This window comes from Scyliorhinus torazame, chromosome 10 (genome assembly GCF_047496885.1).
Source record: "Scyliorhinus torazame isolate Kashiwa2021f chromosome 10, sScyTor2.1, whole genome shotgun sequence".
NCBI lineage: Eukaryota > Metazoa > Chordata > Chondrichthyes > Carcharhiniformes > Scyliorhinidae > Scyliorhinus > Scyliorhinus torazame.
In genome coordinates, this window is record NC_092716.1 from 171,213,643 (window position 1) to 171,238,767 (window position 25,125).

At 49.4% G+C, this 25,125-nt stretch overlaps 1 protein-coding gene across 1 annotated transcript in view; it reads right to left on the reverse strand.

Moving 5' to 3' along the window:
* The window catches only part of LOC140431035 (immunoglobulin superfamily member 22-like), a 181,863-nt gene that overhangs the window by 14,433 nt on the left and 142,305 nt on the right, over positions 1-25,125 (reverse strand). Inside the window, exons 18-21 of the mRNA XM_072518935.1 lie at positions 21,558-21,854; positions 8,372-8,457; positions 6,181-6,373; positions 2,557-2,856 (exon numbers count right to left, since the gene is read on the reverse strand). Of these exons, the coding sequence (XP_072375036.1) occupies positions 2,557-2,856; positions 6,181-6,373; positions 8,372-8,457; positions 21,558-21,854 (876 nt within the window). The remainder of the gene's footprint in view (positions 1-2,556; positions 2,857-6,180; positions 6,374-8,371; positions 8,458-21,557; positions 21,855-25,125) is intronic.

Here is a 25,125-nt window from a genome sequence, read left to right on the forward strand (position 1 = left end):
ACACAAGCAGACACGGGGAGAATGTACAACCTCCAAACAGACAGTCACCCAAGGCCGAAATTGAACCTGGGCCCCTGGTGCTATGAGGCAGCAGTGCTAACCACTGTGCTACCCTGCCACTGGCACTACCTCTTTATGTATGCTATCCCAACATCCTGATCTGGCCACAAACATCTCAGCCTGCTCAGCTCTTCCTAGACATTGACCTGATAACATTTCAGTACTATCATCCACACACAATCAGTGTCCTATTTTCCTCCTTCTTTCAAATCAGGATTACACAGTTGCTGTAGCATGAGTTCAGGGTGGGTTGACAATGTGTGTAGCACAAGCTCACCTGCATTTCCAGTTTTCAAAAGATGTTAATAGAAAAGCATATGATATTTGTTGAAAACAATGGGTGGAAGGTGTTGTTCAGAGGCTCTGCATTTTCCTGTCAGTTATCCCGAGAAAATGAAAGAGCATTTTGGAAACTGAACAAGAGCAAAATCTACATACAAATCTAGCAGCCCAATCTGTATTTGTAGTCTGTATTTTACTCAATCAGGACTGAATTCAAGTCCTTTGAAATTGTAGTCGGACATCTAGATTGTGGAAAATCAATGAGTTCTGTTTCTTTTCACAATGGAAAGCCTGTCCAGATTATAATTTCACAAACAGGAGGTACTAGAGACACTTTATTTGTTTGGGTAGTTATAACATAAAGTGAGGTCAGTCTCCCCTTCCTCTCGGACTAACTGTTTGAAACTATTTTCCACACGGCATTGTGTATGTATTCACCCTCAAGCCCCAAGGCAAAAGAGATTGTTACATAGTGTAGGTAAGGAGGATATTTAAAATACATCAGGAGACATTACTCCTGGTAAATTGATGCATCTGCTTTGTGTCACATCTGCCTGTATGAGTTTTTGAAGCCTTGTGTGTTGTAAGGATAGTGCAATGCTGCATTTTGAAATGTTTTTTTCTTTTCTATACATTTAAAGTGCCCAATTCTTTTTTTCCAATTAAGAGGCAATTTAGCATGGCCAGTCCACCTACCATGCAAATCGTTTGGGTTGTGGGGGTAGGACCCACGCAGACACGGGGAGAATGTACAAACTCCACACGGACAGTGACCCGGGGCCTGGATCAAACCCGGGTTCTCGGCGCCGTGAGACAGCAGTGCTAACCACTGCACCACCGTGCCACCCTTTTTGGCACATGTTTCTGAGAATGTTCTGAAAAAACGTTAACACGAGAACGGGGAAGTATGTTCATCAAACAATAAAGGGAAGGAGATCCTGTGAAAATCTCTTAAGGAATATTTCATATTTATATTCTTGCTCAAAATATTATTTCAGACCCCGAACCTGAAAGAAAATTTAGAAGAGACAGTAAGGTAATATCTTAAAATTGGTCAGTTGGTTGTACCTTGGCTTGTGTGCTTTAGTTGTCATATAGATTCAATCAATCTTGAACTTTGTTTTATATTATTTGTGTCATTGTGTAATAATAATTGTTTTAACCTTACCCTGCAGACTTTTACTGATGCATTTGTGAAATTTAGATAGAGACACCTGGGGCGAAATTCTCCCCCAACGGCGCGATGTCCGCCGACTGGCGACCAAAACGGCGCCAATCAGACGGGCATCGAGCCGCCCCAAAGGTGCGGAATGCTCCGCATCTTTGGGGGCCAAGCCCCGACATTGAGGGGCTAGGCCGGCGCCGGAGGGATTTCCGCCCCGCCAGCTGGCGGAAACGGCCTTTGTTGCCCCGCCAGCTGGCGCGGAAATGACATCCCCGGGCGGCGCAGGCGCGGGAGTGTTAGCGGCCGCTGACAGTTTCACGCGCATGCGCAGTGGGGAGAGTCTCTTCCGCCTCCGCCATGGTGGAGGCCGTTGCGGAGGCGGAAAGGAAAGAGTGCCCCCACGGCACAGGCCCGCCCGCGGATCGGTGGGCCCCAATCGCGGGCCAGGCCACCGTGGGGGCACCCTCCGGGGCCAGATCGCCCCGCACCTCCCCCAGGACCCCGGAGCCCGCCCACGCCGCCTTGTCCCGCCGGTAAATACCTACTTTAATTTACGCCGGCGGAACAGGCAATTTCTCGGCGGGACATACGGGCCAGAGAATTGAGCGGGGGGGCCCGTCAACCGGTGCGGCCCGATTCCCGCCCCCGCCCAATCTCCGGTACCGGAGACTTCGGCAACCGGCGGGGGCGGGATTCATGGCGGCCAACGGGTCGGAGAATGACGCCCCTGATGCCTGTCCAACAAAGGATGCCTGTACACTAAAAATAAATGTATAGGAGCTCCCAATGCTATGGGTAAAGAAAACACTGTTTAATTGAAAAGTATTCAGCTGACTGTATCAACACTTCTAAAATTTCTCTCCAAATATTTTCAGATATTTTCAGAAGTCACACGGATCCTCTCCCCATTCTCATTCTCCAACATCCCCTTTTCAATACTATAATCTTCAACTCACTACAGGGAACACCATAATATAATTGCTCGTTCTTTTAAAATATTTGTTTTGGTCTCCACACATCAGGGATGGCCAGCAACATCAAGGGATTACCTTTGTCCCTGGCAAGGTACCATGGTTCCTTCAAATCCAGTGGATCACTGTCTCCAATGTCGTTCCGAGCAATAACCCTGAAGAAATACTTTCTGCCTGGAAGTAGACCTGTCACGGTGTACTTATTGCCAAAGACACGGTCTGATATAGTGTACCAGGTTGCAGTGCTGGCATCACGCTTCATTATAACATACTGTACACGGCCATCTTCTATGTTATCAGGAGTGTGGTCCCAAGAGAGGGTCACTGTGCTCGGAACTTCCTCAACCAGGTTTAAGTTAGTGGGTGGCCGCGGAAAATCTGAAACAAAACAAATATCAACACTTACTTAGCGGCTTCTTATATCCTATAGAACGACTTAGTAATATTGGCCATAACCTAGCCAAAATGCGAAAAGTCTATCCACCAACCTACAGGAGATACAGGGCACAGTTCTAATGATCTCGTTGTGCCCGGCTTGGATTCAGGACGAGATGATTGAATCTCGAGAGAAGCCTCCCGCGAGATTCGCGACGCTTGTGATGTCTCACGATGCAACCAAATCTCCATTAGGCTCATTTAAATATGTCGGTGCCCGATTCTCCCGAGGCCTGGGAACGAAAGCTTGTCCCTGGGAGGCCTCGCCGTGGCGCTGTTTACCACTCGTCCACACAAACGTGGGGGATGTTGCCGCATCTTCCAGGCTATTGGAGATCCCCAGGTGGTCAGGCTCTGGGCAGGGCGATACCCAGGTACTCCCTCTGGCACCCAAGCACCGTGGCACTGCCACCTGAGCACTCCGGCAGTGTAAGGGTGTCAGTGCCAAAATTCCCAGGCTGGTGGTGCCTGGGTGCCAGGGGGAGTGTTAGGTGCCCTGCCCCTGACCACCCAGGGGTCTCCGGTGGCCTTGGGAAATCTTCCAAGTGCTGTTAAGCTTGGTCCACGTTTGTGTGGACCAGTACTAAACAATGCCCAGTCAAAGGCATAACCGTTAGCTCCCAGGCGCTGGGTGAATCCGGCAAATGCATATTTATCTCTATCTCACCCAGCGAGAACGAGGTCCAGATCACGACATCTCACGAGATCTGGTGGGATCTCGCGAGGCATTCCAATCATTGCAAATCTCACAAGAAGCCTCTCACATCACCAAATTGGGCACGACGAGGCCGTTTGATTGTGCCCTAAGTCTGGGTGAATACTGGTGTGGATCTCACCCAAAAAGCCGACAGGAAACCCCCCACCTAACTCACCCAAAACGATACTTAGGGCGCGATCCAATGGCCGCGGCGCAACGTGGCCGATAAAAGTCAGGAGACCACAACCCTGGGATCTGCCTTGCTCGCAGCACCTTGGGAGGCAGTGGGGTAGTGATATTGTCACTGAACTAGTAAACCAAAGACCCAGAGTAATGCTCTGGGCAACCAGTTTCAAATCCCGCTACTGCAGATGGTGACATTTGAATTCAATGAAAAAACATCTGGAATTAAAAGGTCTAATGATGACCATGAAACAATTATCGTAAAAACCTATCTGGTTCACTAATGTCCTTTAGGGAAGGAAATCTGCTGTCCTTACCTGGTCTGGCCTACATGTGACTCCAGACCCACAACAATGTGGTTGACTCTTAACTGCCCCCACAAGGGAAATTAGGGATGGGCAATAAATGCTGGCCCAGCCTGCAACGCTCATGCCCCATGAGTGAATAAAAATAAAATCCAAAGTGATCTTGTGAGAATAGCTCACTAGAGTTAGTCTCTCTCTAATGTGCAGATTTCCGAGGTGCCTAAGTCTTTAGGATTGATCCGGCAGAACAGCACTCGTGGGATCTCCCAAGGAATTGGAGGCCTTCAGCTACATGCCCATTGGGCAGGGTGGTGCCCTGGCACTGCTGGTGCCATGTAGGCACACCTGGCAGTGCCACATGGGTGACAATCTGGCACTGCCAAGGTACCCCGGTGGCATTGCCAGCTGGCATGGGCACTGTCAGGTTGGCACTCCCAAGGTTCCAAGCTAGCATTTTATTTGCATGTGTGATCGGGTCGAGGTGCCCTTTGTGGGTGTTGGGGGGCGTGGGAGGTAGGGTGCCAGGGATCCTCCCATAGTGTGTTCGGGCTGGGGAGGGGCGTCCCGATCTCTCGCTACTTTGGGGAGTTCCGGCGATTAGTACTCCCCGGTGTCCTAATCAAGGCTACATGCAGCCTCGGCCACCTGTTTCCCATTGAGACCCCTTACACAAAGCAAGTCGCATTGAATAACCATAATAATAATCTGTATTAGTGTCACAAGTAGGCTTACATGAACACTGCAATGAAGTTTCTGTAAATGTGGTTCTAGGCTCTGCGAGCGCCGGGAAATACGCGGCTAAACCGCTCGCTTTGTTCTCATTTGTTTGAATTGAGCCCTTAAGAATTATCTCAGTCCTTAGTAAGTCATAGGCAAGGCCAAGATGTGTTGACCAGTCCTAATTGCCCTCAAGCAATTTGGGGTGAGGCACCTTCTTGAATTGCTGCTGTCCATCTGGTGCAAGTACACCCAAAGTGCTGTTAGGAAGGGAGTTCCAGGAATTTGATACAGCTACAGTGAAGAAAAGCAATACAGTGCTAAATCAGAATGGCGTGTGACTTGGAGAGGAGCTTATATCTAGTGGCATTCCCATACATCTGCTACCCATGTCCTTCTAGGTGGTAGAGGCTGCATGCTGGAACGTGCTGTTTAAATACCATTGGTGAGTTGCTGCAGCAAATTTGTATCTAGTATACACTGCTGCCACCGTGGGTTGGTGGTAAAGGGAGTAAACGTTTATGTTGGTTGAGGTAGATCAAGTAGACTGCTAAGACCTGGATGGTGTTGATCTTCTTAAGTGTTGCTGGTGCTGTACCCATCCAAGCAAGTAGAGTATTTCATCAAACTTGTGCCTTGAGACAATGGACAGCCTTAGGGGAGTCTGGAGGTAAGGTAATCGCTCATAATTCACAATTACCGAGCTGCTCTTGTAGCCACAATGTTTACATAGCTGGTCCAGTTCTGTTCCTGGTCAATACCAGGGGTATTCAGCAATGGTTATGCCATTGAATGTCAAAGGGACATAGTCAGATTCTCTTTTTTTGGAGATGGCCATTGCCTGGCACCTGTGTGTCATGAAATATTACTTGTCACTTATCAGTCCAAGCCTGAATGTTGTCCAAGGTTTGCTGCACATAGACGTGATCTGCTTCAGTATCTGATGGAGTTGCAAACATCCCCACTTTGAACTGAGGATGGAGGAATGGTCATTGATGAAGCAGCTGAAAATGGTTAGGCCTAGTACACTTCACTGAAAAACTCCTGCAGCCCCTGGGGCTCAGATGATTGGACTCCAACAATCACAATCATTATGCTAGGTATTTGTCTAACCAGTGGTGACTTTTCCCCCTGATCTCCATTGACAAGCTTTTCCAGAACTTGCAAATGTCACACTTGGTCAAATGTTGCCCTGATGTCAAAGACAATCACCCTGCCCTCCCCTCAAATTCAGCTCTTTCTTCCATGCTTCGACAGAGGCTGCAATAAAGCCGGACAGGAGTGATCCTGGCATATCCCAAATTGAGCACCATCACACAGAGATATTCATAATTCCAGTCCCAATCATAGAAACGTTTATTGTACCTGCAACACGAATTCTGATATCATGATACTTTTCACCATAGTCATTTTTCAACATAATCTTGTATATTCCTGAATCTGATCTATGTGCGCTGGAGATCAGGAACTGTGACATATTGGGCCCTTTTGTAATGGTCTCCCTGCCTTTGGTGGGAGTTCCGTCTCTCAGCCAGATCACACTTGGTGAAGGAGACCCCTGTAATAAATAAAAATAATATAATATGAAATAGCAACTGGTTGATTGCCCACTCCCATTTGCACAAAAGACTAGGGGCTGGATCTCCATTTATGAGTCTACGTGCAGAGGACCTGTGGCATTTTACGTGAAAAAAATTGGCGGCGTCCCCTCACCAATCCTGCGACCGGTGAGGGGCTAGCTGCGCATGCGCATGACGATGACCTGCAACAGTCGCACCGTAAAACATGGCACCAGTCGTGCGCGGACCCGACCTGCCACATAGTGCCCCCCTGGCCACCCCACTGGTCCCCCAGCCCTCGCAGAAGGCCCTCCCCGGCCAGCGGCACAGCTCCCGGGCGTCTATGATGGCGCTGGACAAATTCCGCAGCCGCCACGCCAGGTTCCGCTGAGACCACATGTCTCCTGCATGGTCGGGAACTCAGCCCATCGGGAGAGGAGCATCGAGTGAAGGTCTTCAGGTGATGCACTGAGGCCGTCCCAATGGTGTGCGACATGATGACGCCGTTTTGCAGGGGGCGAAGCATACAAAACCTGCGTCAAACACTCCGCCCAATTTCAGCGTTAGAAGGGATTCTCCACCCGATCGACGATTACGAAATCTGCATCGGGGAACGTAGAATCCCGCCCCAGAGCTATGCCATTCATATGCAACTGAATTTCCATTGACACACAAATGGGTAATCAGACGCTGTAATGGGATAATGACTTGTCAAACAATGTTGTCCTGAATGACAATGGATTTTGAGTAGATCACCCTGTGTATTAACGAGGTTATGTCTGAATGGGACAAAGTAAATTAGGCTGTTGGCGTACCCCACTGAGTCTGCTGCTAGCAGTCTTTTCTTTCAGTCTGTTTAACCCCTAAATTGCCTGCTACCTTTTGGACTCCATTTCTGGATTCTAATATCCCCCTATCATGGCAACACTGACAAATGTGCATTACTATTTCAGACAAAAGTTAATTGGTCTATTTACTTGATATGTATACAAGTACAGGAACTGTCAACGTGTATTGAATGATTAAAATATAGACATTTAAAAGTGCAGTACTGGATTATTGAGCAGCACAGTGGCATGGTGGTTAGCACTGCTGCCCCACAGCACCAGAGACCCAGATTTAATTCCAGCCTTAGGTCACTGTCTGTGTGGAGTTTGTACGTCCTCCGCATGTCTGGGTGAGTTTCCTCTGGGTGCTCCAGTTTCCCCCACAGTCCAAAGATGTGAAGGTTAGGTGGTTTGGCCATGTTAAATTGCCTTTTAGTGTCCAAAAGGCTAGGTGGGGTTACTGGGTTACAGGAATAGGGTGGGGGCTTGGGCCTAGGTAGGATACTCTTTCGGAGGGTCGGTGCACACATGATGGGCTGAATGTTTCTGCATGTAGTGATTCTATGATTTGCCTGGTATGCAATATATGCAACAGTTAATGCTAAGCAATGATATTCATCAAGAGGATATTGTTTCTTTTTAATCCCCTGAGCAATGCACAGGTACAGGATCTCAATCTGAGACACAAGTGAGGCACAAACTATCAGAGTAGAATTAATTGTTTCATTTCACTTGATGTGGGTATGTCTGGTATGGAGGTAGGGTATAATTGAAGGCTCATTTCTTTTATGGAGAAACATTTTGAATTCACATTAATAAGTAATTAACCTACAATGTATCATAAAACCCTTACAGTGCAGAAGGAGGCCATTCAGCCCATCGAGTCTGCCCCAACCCTTCGAAAGACCTAGGCCTTATTCCTGCAACCCCACCCTAAGGGGCAATTTAGCATGATCAAACTACATAACCTGCACATATTTGGACTGTAGGAGGAAACCGGAGCACTCAGAAGAAACTCATGCAGACACGGGGAGAATGTGCAAACACCACACAGACAGTCACCTGAGGTTAGAATCGGACCAGGGTCCCTGGCACTGTAAAGCAGCAGTGCTAACCACTATGCCGCCAGTAGCTCTGCCTCTAGCTGTTGAAGTAACTAAAGACCCTTACCGAAAAGCCCACGTTGATGCACAATGCTGTGCCTGCTCGGACTACCATGCTGCTTGGCATTCTGGCATCCAGAAACCTGGGAGCGGCTGCAAATAAAAATAGACAATGTCATGGAAGATTTTTTTCATGTCACATAATTTTTACTCATAGGGCCATAGAGACATACGGGACCATCAGAGGTTAATGCTGTCCATCTAGCTGGTTACTTAATTCAGATGGTGCTCCAGCTCAGTCAATGCTCTGGCTTAACCATTTGAACAAAATGAACCAGGACACACCAAAACAGTCTGGATAAGAAATAATAACCGTGAGACTCTGCCATAGTGTCACATTGTGTGGGGGTTAAAGTCCGATCACCACAACTACAGCAGTAGGTCAGGGGCAATTGAATTTATAATTTATTCTTCCTCACTTGATCATTGGGGTCTTGATGCATAACAAGCACTTTAAAATGATTTGGGCATCATTAGCAAGCCCCATAACCCAGTTGCTCTTGAAAAGGTGGTAGCGAGCTTCTGACCTCGACCACTGTCATTAAATCATTGCAGATTCAGTATGTGCTGCTCCAATATAATCTGTCCAATTTATTTATTTATTATTTTAATCAAACTTCTTGCACAGATGCTTAATATAGTCCAGAATACTATATTCCTGGACGAATCATAGAATCTCTACGGTGCAGAAGGAGGTCTTTTGGCCCATTGAGTGTACAGTGACCCCCAGAAACCCACACTAGTAACCCAATAACCCCACTTAATCTTTCAGACACTAAGGGGCAATTTACTTTGGCCAATCCACCTAACTTGCACATCTTTGGACTGTGGTAGGAAACCAGAGCATCCGGAAGAAACCTACGCAGACACAGGGAGAAAGTGTAAACTTCACACAGACAGTGACCCGAGGCTAGAATTGAACCCGGGTCCCTGGTGATGTGAGGCAGCAGTGCTAATCACTGTGCCATTCATTTTCATGACCTCAGTACATCTCAGAACCCTTCTTAGCCAATTAACCTACATACTTTTGAGGAGTAATCACCTGCTGTTAACCTCACCCTATTATTTATTTTCTCATTCCTGAAAGCCACTGACTCACTGAGGTGCTTTTCACAAATTCCATTTGCCTTCTGGCATCACAGCAAATGGCTGTTCTTCATATTTAGCACTAGAAACTGAGCACTCACAGCTCATTTAATCATCCAGCACATCTCAGCCAAGCATGATCTCATCCAACATTCTCATTTAACATCCATACATTTGTGTTTTCTAGCAAGGATCACTAGACAGCGATCAGGCCCGAGGCCTGGCTATTTGTTATCATAGAATTGAACAGTACCTCGGCGTGGACCCCATTATGGGGGAACCACTGGTTCGCCCCAGGAAGAACAGGTGGAGGGTTTTCGGGGTGGCACAGGGCAGGGATATGAAAGTTGGGAGACCTGTTTGTGGACGGGAGGTTCGCGAACTTGGGTGAGCTGGAGGAGAAGTACGGGCTCCCCCCGGGGAACACCTTCAGGTACTTACAGGTAAGGGCGTTTGCCAGACTGCAGGTGGTGGAATTCCCGCGGCTACTGCCACACACAGTACAGGACAGGGTGCTCTCGGGGGGGTGGGTGGGAGTGGGGAAGATCTCGGAAACTTACCAGGTGATGCAGGAGGAGGAGGAGGCCTCGGTGGTGGAGTTGAAAGGAAAGTGGGAGGAGGAGTTGGGAGAGGAGATCGAAGAGGGGACGTGGGCAGATGCCCTAGGGAGGGTGAATTCTTCCTCTTTGTGTGCGAGGCTCAGTCTCATACAGTTTAAGGTGCTGCACAGGGCACACATGACCGGGACAAGGATGAGCCGGTTCTTTGGGGGTGGGGACAGGTGTGTTAGGTGCTCAGGGAGCCCAGCAAATCACACCCATATGATCTGGGCATGCCCAGTGTTGGAGGAATTTTGGAAGGGCGTAGCGAGGACGGTGTCGAGGGTGGTAGGATCCAGGGTCAGACCGGGCTGGGGGCTCGCAATATTTGGGGTGGCAGAGGAGCCGGGAGTGCAGGAGGCGAAAGAGGCCGGAATTCTGGCCTTTGCGTCCCTGGTAGCCCGGCGAAGGATTCTCCTTCAGTGGAAAGATGCGAGGCCCCCAAGCGTGGAATCCTGGATCAGCGATATAGCAGGGTTCATTAAATTGGAGAGGGTGAAATTCGCCTTGAGAGGGTCGGTACAAGGGTTCTTTAGGCGGTGGCAACCGTTCTTAGACTTTCTGGCAGAACAATAGACATTGGTCAATGGCAGCAGCAGCTCGGGGGGTGGGGGGGGGGGGTTTACTTTATTTTTGTTTATGTTATTTACACTGGAGGGTTTGAGGGGGTGTATACACCTGTTGTGTTAAGTCGGGGTGTTAATGTTAATTTATTATTTATGTACAGCGGGGGGAGGGGTTTGGGGGGTTGCTTTTTTAGATTGTGTTTTGTACTTAACCCTTTTGGGTTCTTTTTTCTTTCTCATTTTGTTGTTGATATTTTATGAAACCCTTTGATAAAAATTATTTTAAAAAAAAAGAATTGAACAGTAAAAACTGGGTGTAAAAATTAAGGTTGTTTTCCCCATATCTAAGGAAGGATGTGCTGGCCTTGAAAATGGTTGAGGACTCTGAGTCTGTACTCGTTGGAGTTTAGAAGGATGAGGGGGGATCTTATTGAAACTTACAGCATACTGCGAGGCCTGGATAGAGTGGATGCGGAGAGGATGTTTCCACTTGTAGGAAAAACTCTAAGCAGAGGACACAATCTCAGGCTAAAGGGCCGATCCTTTAAAACAGAGATGAGGAGGAACTTCTTCAGCCAGAAGGCTGTGGAGACCAAATCACTGAGTGTCTTTAAGACAGAGATAGATAGGTTCTTGATTAATAAGGGGATGGTGGGTTATGGGGAGAAGGCAGGAGAATGGGGATGAGAAAAATATCAGCCATGATTGAATGGTGGAGCAGACTTGATGGGCCGAGTGGCCTAATTCTGCTCCTATGTATAGAATTTACAATGCAGAAGGAAGTCATTCAGCCAATCGAGTCTGCACCGGTCCCTGATCACCCCACTTAAGCCCACACCTTCACCCCATCCTCGGAACCCAACATTCTCTTTTGATCAATAAGGGCAATTTAGCATGGCCAGTCCACCTAACCTACACATTTTTGGACTATGGGAGGAAACCAGAGCATCCGGAGGAAACCTACGCAAGACACATTGAGAACGTGCAGACTCCGCACAGACATGACCCAAGCCGGGAATCGAACCTGGGACCCTGGAGCTGTGAAGCAACTGTGCTACCCACTGTGCCACTTTAATGTCTTATGATCAGCAGGCAAATATTAGTCCAAGCAGAGATGGTTAATAGCCTGAATTAAAAATCAAAGCATATGACTTCCGGTGGTGACATGTAGGTGGAGGTCGCACGTTGGGTGGCTCGTGCTAGAATTCTTGATTTATGGCCCTTTTCACCCAATTTTTGGAGGGAATTTGTAAGTAAACTGATCCTAAAAGAATGTTGGGAACTAGAGGACGTCAAAATCCCTAAGAAAGAATATTGGGAGAAAGGGAATGAGGGCTAGTCTGTTGACAGAGTCGATCACGGTAAGGAATGCTGTGGGAGGAAAGATGGCGGGAGCAAGTTCGCCGGGTGGAGCTGGACCTATTAAGGTGGACACGTTGGCCGAGGTGATGGCAGTGGAGTTTGAGTGGCAATTTGACAAGCATTTTGAGTGGCAAGAAAGGGAAATGATGGACACTCTTAAGAAATTGGTGGTGGCCCTGATAAAGGAGGCTCTTGGAAAGACTTCGGAGACGGTGCGGGAGCATGGTGAGATGCTGAAGTGGGTGGAGGAAGCACTGGCACGACACAGTAATCAGCTTGCCTCGCTTCAAGCGGAGTTGCTGAAAGTGGAGGACACAAATAAGGGTCTGAGGGCCAAGGTTGAGGACCAGGAGAACAGGCCGCGACGGAAGAACCTCAGGATCATGGGGTTGCTTGAGGGTGTGGAGGGCCCGAGGCCGATGGTGTATTTTTCAAAGATCGCAACACTATTCGCAAAACTGTTGGGGGAGGAAGAGAATTCCCCCTCCTTCGAGTTGTATAGGACCCATCAGTCGCTCCAGCCGAGACTGGGCGAATGAACCACCAAGAGCTATGATAGTTTGCTTTCACACTTATCAGATGAAGGAGCTGGTCTTGAGATGGGCCAAGCAGAATCAGGAGGTGAAGTGGGAGGTCATCATATTTGTATATTCCAGGACGTCACGATGGAGCTGGCAAGACGTCATGCGGCCTTTAATAGAGCGAAGGCAGCATTTTTCAAGAGTGGAATGGGTTTCGGGCTGGCCTACCCAGCGAGGCGTTCATGAAGACTAAAGGACTGGGACTGAATGGAGATGGTCATTGGGACTTTGCTGTTGGGATTGGGATGAGATGGATATGTTTTGCTGTTTGTGCCCTTTAATTTCTTTGTGCATAAGTTATTGTTAAAGTTAATTATTTTGGGGGGATATTTTTGTCATAGTGTAGGTTGTCTGTCTCCTCTCCGGGGGTTGTCTTGGACTGGAGAGGGTATGCAGGTGGGGGTAGGGAAGGAGAGTGGCAGTTTCAGGATGAGCTAGGGGATGGGGTGTTATGCTCGTATACTATGTAGCTTTCGGAGCACTGCTCCTTTCTCAGGTCATCTTCCTCAGATTCACCTGAGGAAGGAGCAGTGCTCCAAAAGCTAGTGATTCGAAACAAACCTGTTGGATTTTAACCTGGTGTTGTAAGACTTCTTACTGTGCTCACCCCAGTCCAACGCCGGCATCTCCACATCATGATAATAAATGAATCAGTATACGACAGAACATCTAGCTCAAGACTAGTTATTTAATGTTGAATAAACAGTGGATAGACTAAACTATTAATCAAACTGTGGAGCTTCTAACCATGCTACTAACAGCTCCTGTAACTCTGACCAAGACTTGTTTTGTCTGGTTTCAGTGTCCTGTTCCTCTTGCATGACACCTAGAGGTCAAAGACTATGTACACATGTTATATACACTGATGCTGCATATCATTACACGGGAGAGTTTCAATACATGATGTGGATGGTTGTGGTTTGGGGTGTTCACTTTTAGTGCCTTTGTTGTGGATGCGGGAGGTGGAGGCTCGGGCGGGGGCAAACTGGAATTGGCTGGTGAACGGGAGCGAGATGGGGGAAGGGCTGCGGTCAGCTGAACCTGTGCAGGTTTTAGTTTGAAATGAAATGAAAATCGCTTATTGTCACAAGTAGGCTTCAAATGAAGTTACTGTGAAAAGCCCCTAGTCGCCACATTCCGGCGCCTGTTCCGGGAGGCTGGTACGGGAATTGAACCGTGCTGCTGGCCTGCCTTGGTCTGCTTTAAAAGCCAGCGATTTAGCCCAGTGTGCTAAACCAGCCCCTGTTTGCCAAGAAGATGTGAATGGTGGGGGGATTGAAGAGAGGAGCCATTTCAAGAGGAAGTAGTTGGGGGTTTTCTGGATGGGTTGTGGGATGGGTAGTTGGCTGACGGTGTCTGGAGGTAATTTTTGGCCCCATTTCTAATGCAGGGCTGGGTGCCATCTTGGGTGGACTCTAGTTTTAGGATTCGGATGGATGGTTAGAATTATCCCTCGTGGTGGACATGGCGGGCCAATATGCAGGGGGTGGGAGAGACCCCTGGTTTGGATAGTAATGCGGAATGTGCGGGGGTTGGTCAGGCCAGTAAAGTGGGCGAGAGTTTTCGCCCATTTGAAGGGCTTGAGGGCTGATGTGGTGCTGCTGCAGGAGTCCCATTTGCAGGTGAAAGACCAGGTAAGGCTTTGTAAGGGCTGGATAAATCAGGTGTTCCACTCGGGCTTCGACAGTAGGGCCCGGGAGGTAGCAATACTGATTAACAGGAGAGCGTAGTTTCAGATGGAGATGGTGGTGACAGATCAGGGAGTAAATACGTGATAGTTATGGGTACCTGGGGTATCTATGGGAGGATTCTATAATAATAATCTTAATTGTCACAAGTAGGCTTACATTAACATTGCAATGAAGTTACTGTGAAAATCCCCTAGTCGCCACATTCCGCCGCCTGTTTGGATATTCAGAGGGAGAATTCAGTATGTCCAAATTACCTCACAGCATGTCTTTCGGGACTGGTGGGAGGAAACCGGAGCCCCCGGAGGAAACCCACGCAGATGCAGAGAGAACGTGCAGACTCCACGCAGACAGTGACCCAAGCTGGGAATCAAACCTGGGACCCTGCGCTGTGAAGTAATTGTGTTAACCACTGTGCTACCATGCCACCCTCCTCTGGAGGTGGATATTGTAGCGCTGGAGGAGGTAGTAGTAGGAGGAGTTGGGAATGGCACTGGAGGAGTGGTGTGGTGTGAAATATTGCGCAGGGTGAACGCCACATCTTTGTGTGCGAGATTAGGGTTGATTCAATTAAAGGTGGTGCATAGGGCATATTTAACAAGATCAAGGATGAGCCGAATCTTTGAGGGAGTGATGGACAAGTGTGAGCGGTGTGAGAAGGGCCCAGCCAATCATGTCCATATGCTTTGGTCTTGCCCTGAGTTGGGAAGGTTTTGAGACTCGTTCTTCAACACCATGTCGCCAATCTTTCAAATGGATTTAGAGCCCAATCCTCTAGGGGCTATATTTGAGGTGTCGGCCCTTCGGGAGCTGAAGACGAGGGCGGGGACAAATGTTTTAGCCTTTGCCTTGCTGATTGTTCATAGGCAGGTCCTATTGGGGTGGGGGTCAGCTTCTCCACCGTGTACCTCAGTTTGGCTGGGGACTCAATGGAATTTCAATACCTTAAAAAAGTTAGGTTCTCCTTGAGAGGCACGATCGAAGGGTTCTGGAAAAGATGGTACCCGTTCATTCTGTATTTCAAGGAGTTTGTCATCATCAGGGAGGCGGGATAGCAGGGTCTGGGGTGGGGTGGGTTGGGGCACAGGGATTTGTTTTCTCTTTGTCCAAACTTTGTTCGGGGTGGGATTTGTGCTCTCTTTCTTTTGCATAAAATGTTAAAATCGTAATTAAAATACTTTAAAAAAAAATTTTGAAATTAAAGAAAAGCTACATAGATCATAGAATTTACAGTGCAGTAGGAGGCCATTTGGCCCATCGAGTCTGTACCGGCTCTTGGAAAGAGCACCCTACCCAAGGTCAACACCTCCACCCTATCCCCATAACCCAGCAACCCCACCCAACACTAAGGGTAATTTTGAACACTAAGGGCAATTTATCATGGCCAATCCACCTAACCTGCACATCTTTGGACTGTGGGAGGAAACCGGAGCACCCGGAGGAAACCCACGCACACACGGGGAGGATGTGCAGACTCCGCACAGACAGTAACCCAAGCCGGAATTGAACCTGGGACCCTGGAGCTGTGAAGCAATTGTGCTATCCACAATGCTACCATGCTGCCCATGCTGAACTCGTTGCGAGTGTGAAAGTCAGAGAATGGCCTCATTGATCTGGTCTGGGCCTGACCAAGTTGGACGTCAACAGATTGCTACGTCAATCTGGTTGCCTGTGTGCCTCTCCTCCATGGTTACGAATGTGTCCCCGGAGAGGGAGCACATATATCTGCTGGTCGAGGTTTTCCTCAAGTGTTGAGAACTGGGAGAATTGAAGCGTAGTTGGGAGGAAGTTTCCCTGGAAGACCTTAACATCTGTTCCAGCCCGCGTGAAGTCGTATGGCCTTAGGTCAAACATAGGCAATGAAAACTCTGCTGATTACCACACACCCAATTGACCAGAAACTGAACTGGATTAGTCTCTGTGGCTACAAGAGAAGGTCAATGACCAGGAATCCTGCGCCAAGTAACTCACCTATTGATTCCCCAAAGCTTGTCCACCAACTATAAGGCACAAGTCAGTTGTACGATGGAATAATTTCCACTTGCCTGGATGAGCACAGCTTCAATAACACTCAAGAAACTCGACACCGTCCAGGACAAAGCAGTCCATCTGATTGGCATTCCATCCACAACATTCACTCCCTCCACCACTGACAAACAGTAGTAGTGGTGTGTACCATCTGCAAGATGCGCTGCAGGAACTCACCAAGGTTACTTGGACAACACCTTCCAAACTCAAGACCACTACCATCTAGAAGGACAGAGCAGTAGACACATGGGAACATTACCAACTGAAAGTTCTTCCCCAAGCCACTCACTATCCTGACTTGGAAATTATCGCTGTTCCTTCAGTGTCACCAGGTCATAATCCTGGAACTCGCTCCCTATGGGTCTATCTACATTTCATGGACTGCAGCAGTTCAAGGAGGCAGATCGCCGCCACCTTCTCAATTGCAATTGGGGATGGGCAATAAATGCTGGCTGAAGCAGTGGAGCCCACATCCCTTGAATTAATTTTTAAAAAGCGAACTTCCGGTTGCGGCTATGCTGAGCTAAGTCGCACGTTCGGCAGCTCCCGCAGGAACGGACTTTTGGGCTCTTTTGAGGGGCCCCAGCGACATTTGTTCGACGGTTCCCAGTGTGGGAAGGTGACAGTATGATTTTCCTGGCACTGTATGGATTGTACCAGGAGTGGAGCAGTGAAAAAAGTAATTCTGGTGCAGCGAAAAGTCCGAGGGAGGAAAGCCAAGATGGCGGCGAGTGGAGACCAGGTAGCGTGGGCGCAGTGGGCGCAAGAGCAGCAGGAGTTTCTCAAGTGCTGCTTCACGGAATTGAAAGCAGAGCTGCTGGAGCTGATGAAGGCTTCGATCGACAAGCTGGTCGAGACCCAGAAGGCCCAAGGGGCGGCGATCCGGGAGGTGCGGCAGAAGGCCTCGGAGAATGAGGACGAGATATTGGGCCTGGCGGTGAAGGTAGAGGCGCACGAGGCGCTGCATAAGAAATGGCAGGAGAAGTTCGAGGACATGGAGAATCGGTCGAGGAGGAAGAATCTGCAGATTCTGGGTCTCCCGGAGAGAGTGGAGGGGTTGGATGCTGGAGCATATGTGGTCACGATGCTGAACACGTTGATGGGCGCGGGTGCCTTCCCGAGGCCCCTGGAGCTGGATGGGGCCCACCGAGTCCTGGCGAGAAGGCCCAAGTCTAACAAGCCGCTGTGGGCGGTACTGGTGCGGTTCCACCGCTTGGTGGACAGGGAGTGTGTCCTAAGAGGGGCAAAAAAGGAGCGGAGCAGCAAGTGGGAGAATGCAGAGGTCTGTATATACCAGGACTGGAGCACGGAGGTGGCCAAGAAGAGGGCCGGGTACAATCGGGCTAAGGCGGTTCTGCATCGGAAGGGGTTGAAATTCGGGATGCTGCAGCCGGCGCGACTGTGGGTCACGTTTAAGGAGCGGCACCATTACTTTGAGATGCCGGAGGAGGCGTGGACCTTTATTCAGGCCTAAATGTTGGACACGGACTGAGGGTCGGTTGTGAGGGGAGGTCACGGGGGGGGCTACTGTGGTTACTGTGCTTTGGGGGATGTTCTGTTCTGTATTGTTTCCTTGGGTGTTGGGTGGGGTAGTGTGAATTGGTTCGAAGGGGGGGTTTTGTGAGAGTGTGGACGTCGGTGGTTGGAAGGACGGGGCCCCGTTGGCAGGGAGGGGAGATGGGAGGCCCGAGATGGGGGAGCTGGGATCAGGCCACAAAAGAGAGATGCGCCAGAGAGGGCGGGGCTGGTCTGATGAAAAGCGTGGGCTTTTTCCCGCGCTACGGTAGGAAGGGGGCAGGGCACGGGGGGGGGGGGGGGGGCGGTGTTGGAGAGGAGGGAGTGGGGGGGAGACTACCACACTGGGGGTTCGATGGAGTGGCGGGAGAGGCCGGGGTCAGCAGGAGTCAGCTGACTTACGGGAGTGCTATGGGGGGAGCAACGCAGCTAGGGGGGGACCTAGCTTGGGGGGGGGGGGGGGGCTGGGTTGTTGCTGCATTGGCCAAAGGTGAGCAGGAGCTCGGAGAGAGAGTCGGGGCAGGGGTCTGCCGCTGGGGGGAATGGAGAGTACGGGAGGTCCAGGACGGGTAAGAGGCCGGCGGCCAAGGTGCTGATGGGGTTTATGGACCAGATGGGAGGAGTGGACCCATGGAGGTTTGTCAGGCCGGGGGCCAGTGAATTTTCTTTTTTTTCCCACACCCATAGAGCCTACTCCCAGGATAGACTTCTTCGTTATGAGCAGGGCACTAATTCCGAGGGTGGAGGGCACGGAGAATTCGGCCATAGCCATCCCAGACCATGCCCCGCATTGGGTGGAGCTGGAGCTAGGGGAGGAGAGGGACCAGCGCCCACTGTGGCGCCTGGATGTGGGCTTGCTGGCGGATGAGGAGGTGAGCGGGCAGATCTGGGGGTGCATTGAAAGCTATCTGGAGGTTAACGATAATGGGGAGGTCCAGGTGGGGGTGGTCTGGGAGGCGCTGAAGGCAGTGATTAGGGGAGAGCTAATCTCCATTAGGGCCCTCAAGGAGAAGAAGGAGAGGAGAGAGAGGGAGAGATTGGTGGGGGAGATTTTAAGGGTGGATAGGAGGTATGCAGAGGTCCCCGAGGAGGGACTACTCAAGGAGCGACGAAGCCTCTAGGCCGAGTTCGACCTGTTGACCACCAAGAAGGCAGAGGTGCAGTGGAGGAAAGCGCAAGGGGCGGTGTATGAGTACGGGGTGAAGGCTAGCCGGATGTTGGCACACCAGCTTCGGACGCGGGAGGCAGCGAGGGAGATTGGGGGAGTTAGGGACAAAGGGGGGAACACGGTGCGGAGTGCGGTGGCAATAAATGGGGTATTTAGAGACTTTTATGAGGGGCTGTATAGGTCTGAGCCCCCGACGGAGGAGGGGGGGGGATGCGTCGATTTTTGGATCGACTGAGGTTCCCGAGGGTGGAGGAGGAGCAGGTGGCTGGGCTTGGGGCACCGGTAGGGCTGGAGGAGCTGACTCAGGGGCTGGGGAGTATGCAGGCGGGGAAGGCACCAGGGCCAGGTGGGTTCCCGGTGGAATTTTACCGGAAGTACATGGACCTGCTGGGCCCTCTATTAGCGAGGACTTTCAATGAGGCGAGGGCGGAGGAGGCCCTACCCCCGACGATGTCGAGGGCGCTGATCTTGCTGATCTTGAAGTGTGGGTCGTATAGGCCAATCTCTCTCCTCAACGTGGATGCGAAGCTGTTAGCGAAGGTGTTGGCTACCAGAACTGAGGACTGTGTCCCGGGGGTGATTCACGAGGACCAGACGAGTTTTGTTCAGGGAAGGCAGCTGAATACAAATGTGCGGAGGCTCCTTAACGTAATCATGATGCCTACAGTGGAGGGGGAGGCAGAGATAGTGGCGGTGATGGACGCGGAGAAGGCCTTCGATAGGGTGGAGTGGGGGTACCTCTGGGAAGTGTTGAGGAGGTTTGGGTCCGGGGAGGGGTTTATTAGTTGGGGTAGGCTACTTTACGAAGCCCCGGTGGCGAGTGTGGCCAGGAATCGGAGGAGGTCGTAATACTTTTGGCTGTACCGGGGGACGAGGCAGGGGTGCCCCCTATCCCCCTTGCTACTTGCATTGGCAATTGAGCCTTTGGCTATGGCTCTAAGGGAGTCCAGGAACTGGAGGTGGCTGGTCCCGGGGGGGGTGGGGTTCGTTGTATGTCGATGACCTGTTACTGTATGTGGCGGACCCAGTGGGGATGATGCCGGAGGTGATGCGGATCCTCAGGGAGTTTGGGGACTTTTCTGGGTATAAGCTCAACATGGGGAAGAGTGAGCTCTTCGTGGTACACCCAGGGGACCAGGGAAGGGGGATAGACAAGCTTCCACTGAAGAGGGCGGAAAGGAGTTTTCGGTATCTGGGGATCCAGGTGGCCAGGAGCTGGTGGGGCGCTACACAAGCTCAACTTGACGAGGCTGGTAGAGCAGATGGAGGAGGAGTTTAAATTGTGGGATATGCTGCCACTCTCCTTGGCGGGTAGGGTACAGTCGGTGAAGATGGCGGTGCTCCAGAGGTTCCTTTTTATATTCCAGTGCCTCCCCATCCTGATCCCTAAGGCCTTTTTTAAGCGGGTCAGTAGGAGCATCATGGGATTTGTGTGGGCGAAAAAGACCCCGAGGGTGAGAAGGGTGTTTCTGGAGCGGAGTAGGGACAGAGGAGGGTTAGTGTTACCTAATCTGTGTGGGTATTACTGGGCTGCAATGTGGCGATGATACGCAAGTGGGTAATGGAGGGGAAGGGGGCGGCGTGGAAGAGGCTGGAGATGGCATCCTGTGTGGGCACGAGTCTGGGAGCACTGGTGACAGCACCGCTGCCGTCCCCGCCGACTAGGTACACCACGAGTCCGGTGGTGGCGGCAACTTTGAAAATTTGGGGGCAGTGGAGGCGCCACAGGGGTGAGGTAGAGGCTTCAGTTTGCTCCCCGATTAATTCTTCCTCCTCTTACACCAGGCTTAGCCTGATACAATTTAAGGTTCTTCACAGAGCGCATATGACAGGTGCGAGGCTGAGCAGGTTCTTTGGGGTGGAAGACAGGTGTGGGAGGTGCTCGGGGAGCCCAGCAAATCACACCCACATGTTCTGGGCGTGCCCGGCGCTGGATGGGTTCTGGAGGGGTATTACAAGGACGATGTCTAAGGTGGTGAACACCCAGGTTAAGCTGAGCTGGGGGTTCGCACTATTTGGGGTGTCGGACGAGCCGGGAGTGCAGGAGGCGAAAGAGGCCGGTATTCTGGCCTTTGCGTCCCTGGTAGCCCGGCGGAGGATTCTGCTACAGTGGAAGGATGCGAGGCCCCCGAGCGTGGAAGCCTGGATCAGCGACATGGCAGGGTTCATTAAATTAGAGAGGTTAAAATTTGCCTTGAGGGGGTCTGTGCAAGGGTTCTTCAGGCGGTGGCAACCGTTCCTAGACCTTCTAGCGGAGTGTTAGGAGCTGGTCAGCAGCAGCAGCAACCCAGAGGGGGGATGGGAGGAGGGGGGATGTGTACTTTGTGTTTCCTACTGTGTTTATTATTGCTTAATGGGGGGTTTGTATATTGGGGGAATTTGTGATGTAGTTGTACGATATTTATTTATGTGTTCTTTGTTTTTCTTTCTTCTGTAAGGGGGGGGGGGGGGGTTGTTGATAATATGTAAACATTTGAATAAAAATATTTCTAAAAAAAAAGAATTTTAAAAAAGCACCATGGACTCTCAAAACAATTTGAAATTATTGTTCATGCACCTTTGAAACCAGTTCTCTGAAGATATTGGAAAAAGGACATTACCTGGAGGCGGCATGGCATAGACACCTTTGTTGAGCTCTGTTGGTTCTCCTACACCTCCTTCATTTACAGCTCTGATTCTGAAGAAGTACTTGCCTCGTTCCTGCAGGCCCCCCACAGTGTAATTGGTGCTGGTAATTGGTATCTTACTGCACTTTGTCCATTCTTTAGCATCTTCAGCCCTCATCTCTAAGATATATCCCTGAGGCTCATCGCCTGAATCTGGTTTTTCCCAGGCTAGAGAGATGCTAGAATTGGTGGAATCCATCACCTTGATATTCTTCACCATTCCTGGAGCACCTGATGACAAAGCCAAGATTAATCACAACTTCAGAAGAAGCTAACTTGAGAGTAAACAACATATTTTACACAAGTATATTAGGTTTAAAAAAAAATCATGTGAGCACACAAATAAAAATGCACAAAGATAGATCATGATATTTTCAGTATGTATTTTCCTGGTGCAGGTGAAAATGGCTTCACCAGGAAAACAATAACAGAACAAATATAAGCCTCAACAGTTCTGTTGATGAGAAGTATTACAATACTGACAGCTGTGTGATCCCAATCGGTAATTTTAGGAGTTACAAAATCTGACTGACCTTTACCTGCTGAATGTAATTGCTGCAGGACTTTGACCCCAGTGATGTATCTGTACACATTTACATTAGACTTGTTCTGCATGACAATGCAGAGACGACTGTTTGTTGAAAGAAAACGCCCACAAAATTGCCTGACATTTAACTGCATGCTCAACTGCTTTACTAGTGCTGGAAATCCATTGCACTCTCATCCGGATAATAGTGCCAAGGCCAGGCCCTCAACTTCACTGCTGATTGTGAGTTGTTTCTCACTTCATGACTGACCTCAGACCATTTCATGAGTTTGAATCTGACTCTGAGGTCAGTTAATTGAGATCTATTTACGTGAAATTCGATTAGTAATATAGAGGACCGGAGTTGAAATCCTCCCAATTTGAGAACTTGAATACAGTTCACTAGAATCTGTAAATAACTAGCTAGTAAAAGTGGTCAACAAAGTTGTCTGATTTCATGCTTTTAGAGTGCTATCAAAACTCTACTGGTTTATTAATGTGCTTCAGAGGAAGAAATTTGTCCTCCTTATCTGGTCTGGCCTAAATGTAGCTCGGGTGCCAATAGCAATGAGGGTTAACTGCGCTTGCTGAAGTGGTCCAGTAAGCAACTCATTTGTATCAAAGTACTACACAGCTGTTCAGAAATCAAGAAAAAGGCCCACCACCACCTTCTCAATGTCATTAGGCAATAAGTACTCACCTTACCAGCAATATTTCCCCTCAGATGCGCAGGCTGTGCAGCAATTCAGGATGTACCATGCAGGGATGGACAGTCTGTGTCCAACCAATGCTCCCTTTAAGATGCACACATGTGCAATCCCATGGGAATCTTAAAGGGGGCCAGGCTGTGCAGAAAGGGAACTGGAAACAACTCTACAGACAGTGTCTGTGGTGCACTTCCAACCACGAAAAACAGACAGTTGGGAAGTTAAAAACTTTCAAACCAAATGCAACCCACCTTGAGCCCATTCACTTTCAGCTTTAACTGGGGGAATGATGGAGGGTGTTGTGCGTGTCAATTATTAAAGGTTTCTAACATGGCAATGGTCTGGATTTTCATTCCTGGGTTGGGAGCGCAGAGTTGGGACATTTTCTGGCCCGGCAAACCCGACTCAGGCGAAAGTGGCCTGGAAGGTCAGATTTTCATTCCAGGATGGCGGGATTCCCTGGGGGTCAGTCCAGGAAACCACAGAAGAAGTGTGGAGGATACAGGGTATGAAAGCTGGTTGGGTGAAAGGTTTGCCCCGGTGCTCTGGCACTGTATCAAAGTCTGAAAATAAACAAGGGAAACATCAACTAGCCCTCACACCACCCAGCACACTCCCCATGCTCCATCCATACCAACCCATGCCTCTCTGACCATTCACTATGGCCCATCATACCCTATGCCAGCATATAGCCCCATGCAGCCCCAATAGCCCTTATGTCAGCTTAGTGCCCTTTCATGTTAATCCATGCCTTCCCCCCAACCCATTTCCTTTACATCTACCTTACCAACTCACCCATTATCCAACATGGACAAATCTCAAGACTCATGCGCAATTAAAGATAAAGTTGCTCGTGTATGTATTTTTTTAAATTCTCGTTCTTGAAAACCCAGTTACTACATTTACTTTCCTTCGACTATTCCTCATAACAACAAACGTTTCATCCAATTGAATGATTCCTATAAAAACAAGCATTGTAATTCATAGCCCCATTTCAAAGAGTCCATAACTACTTGCAGCTGTCATTCAAACTGTGAAATGGCAGGCAACCAATTGTGATAATGAACCCTTGTGAAACCAGTCATGCACCATTATTCCAGTAAAGGTAACCCTCAGGCTTATGTCAACAAACAAAGTAAAATCGCAAGCAATTATTTTTGTGAATACTCCAGACAAACTTTCCAGTGAGTTAAAGGGCAGGAGTTTAAAATGCCTTGACAGCACTCTTTGAAACGTCAGCTGGGATCTTGAGCCTGCACTTGGATCCGAAGAATTGGCAGCTTGGGTGGAAGATATCCCATTAGAGAGATAGCGTTGCATGATCGCACGGGAGCAATAGGTCAGAAGGTGAGAGCATTGAGGGAGAACTAGGGAATAGGGACAGTGTGGCTCTGAGGCAGCGCAGACGGGGAGAAGTTGCTGAACACAGCGGGTCTGGTGGCCTGAAGTGCATATGTTTTAATGCAAGGAGCATTACGGGTAAGGCAGATGAACTTAGAGCTTGGATTACTACTTGGAACTATGATGTTGTTGCCATTACAGAGACCTGGTTGAGGGAAGGGCAGGATTGGCAGCTAAACGTTCCAGGATTTAGATGTTTCAGGCGGGATAGAGGGGGATGTAAAAGGGGAGGCGGAGTTGCGCTACTTGTTCAGGAGAGTATCACAGCTATACAGCGAGAGGACACCTCAGAGGGCAGTGAGGCTATATGGGTAGAGATCAGGAATAAGAAGGGTGCAGTCACAATGTTGGGGGTATACTACAGGCCTCCCAACAGCCAGCGGGAGATAGAGGAGCAGATAGGTAGACAGATTTTGGAAAAGAGTAAAAACAACAGGGTTGTGGTGATGGGAGACTTCAACTTCCCCAATATTGACTGGGACTCACTTAGTGCCAGGGGCTTAGACGGGGCAGAGTTTGTAAGGAGCATCCAGGAGGGCTTCTTAAAACAATATGTAAACAGTCCAACTAGGGAAGGGGCGGTACTGGACCTGGTATTGGGGAATGAGCCCGGCCAGGTGGTAGATGTTTCAGTAGGGGAGCATTTCGGTAACAGTGACCACAATTCAGTAAGTTTTAAAGTACTGGTGGACAAGGATAAGAGTGGTCCGAGGATGAATGTGCTAAATTGGGGGAAGGCTAATTATAACAATATTAGGCGGGAACTGAAGAACATAGATTGGGGGCGGATGTTTGAGGGCAAATCAACATCTGACATGTGGGAGGCTTTCAAGTGTCAGTTGAAAGGAATACAGGACAGGCATGTTCC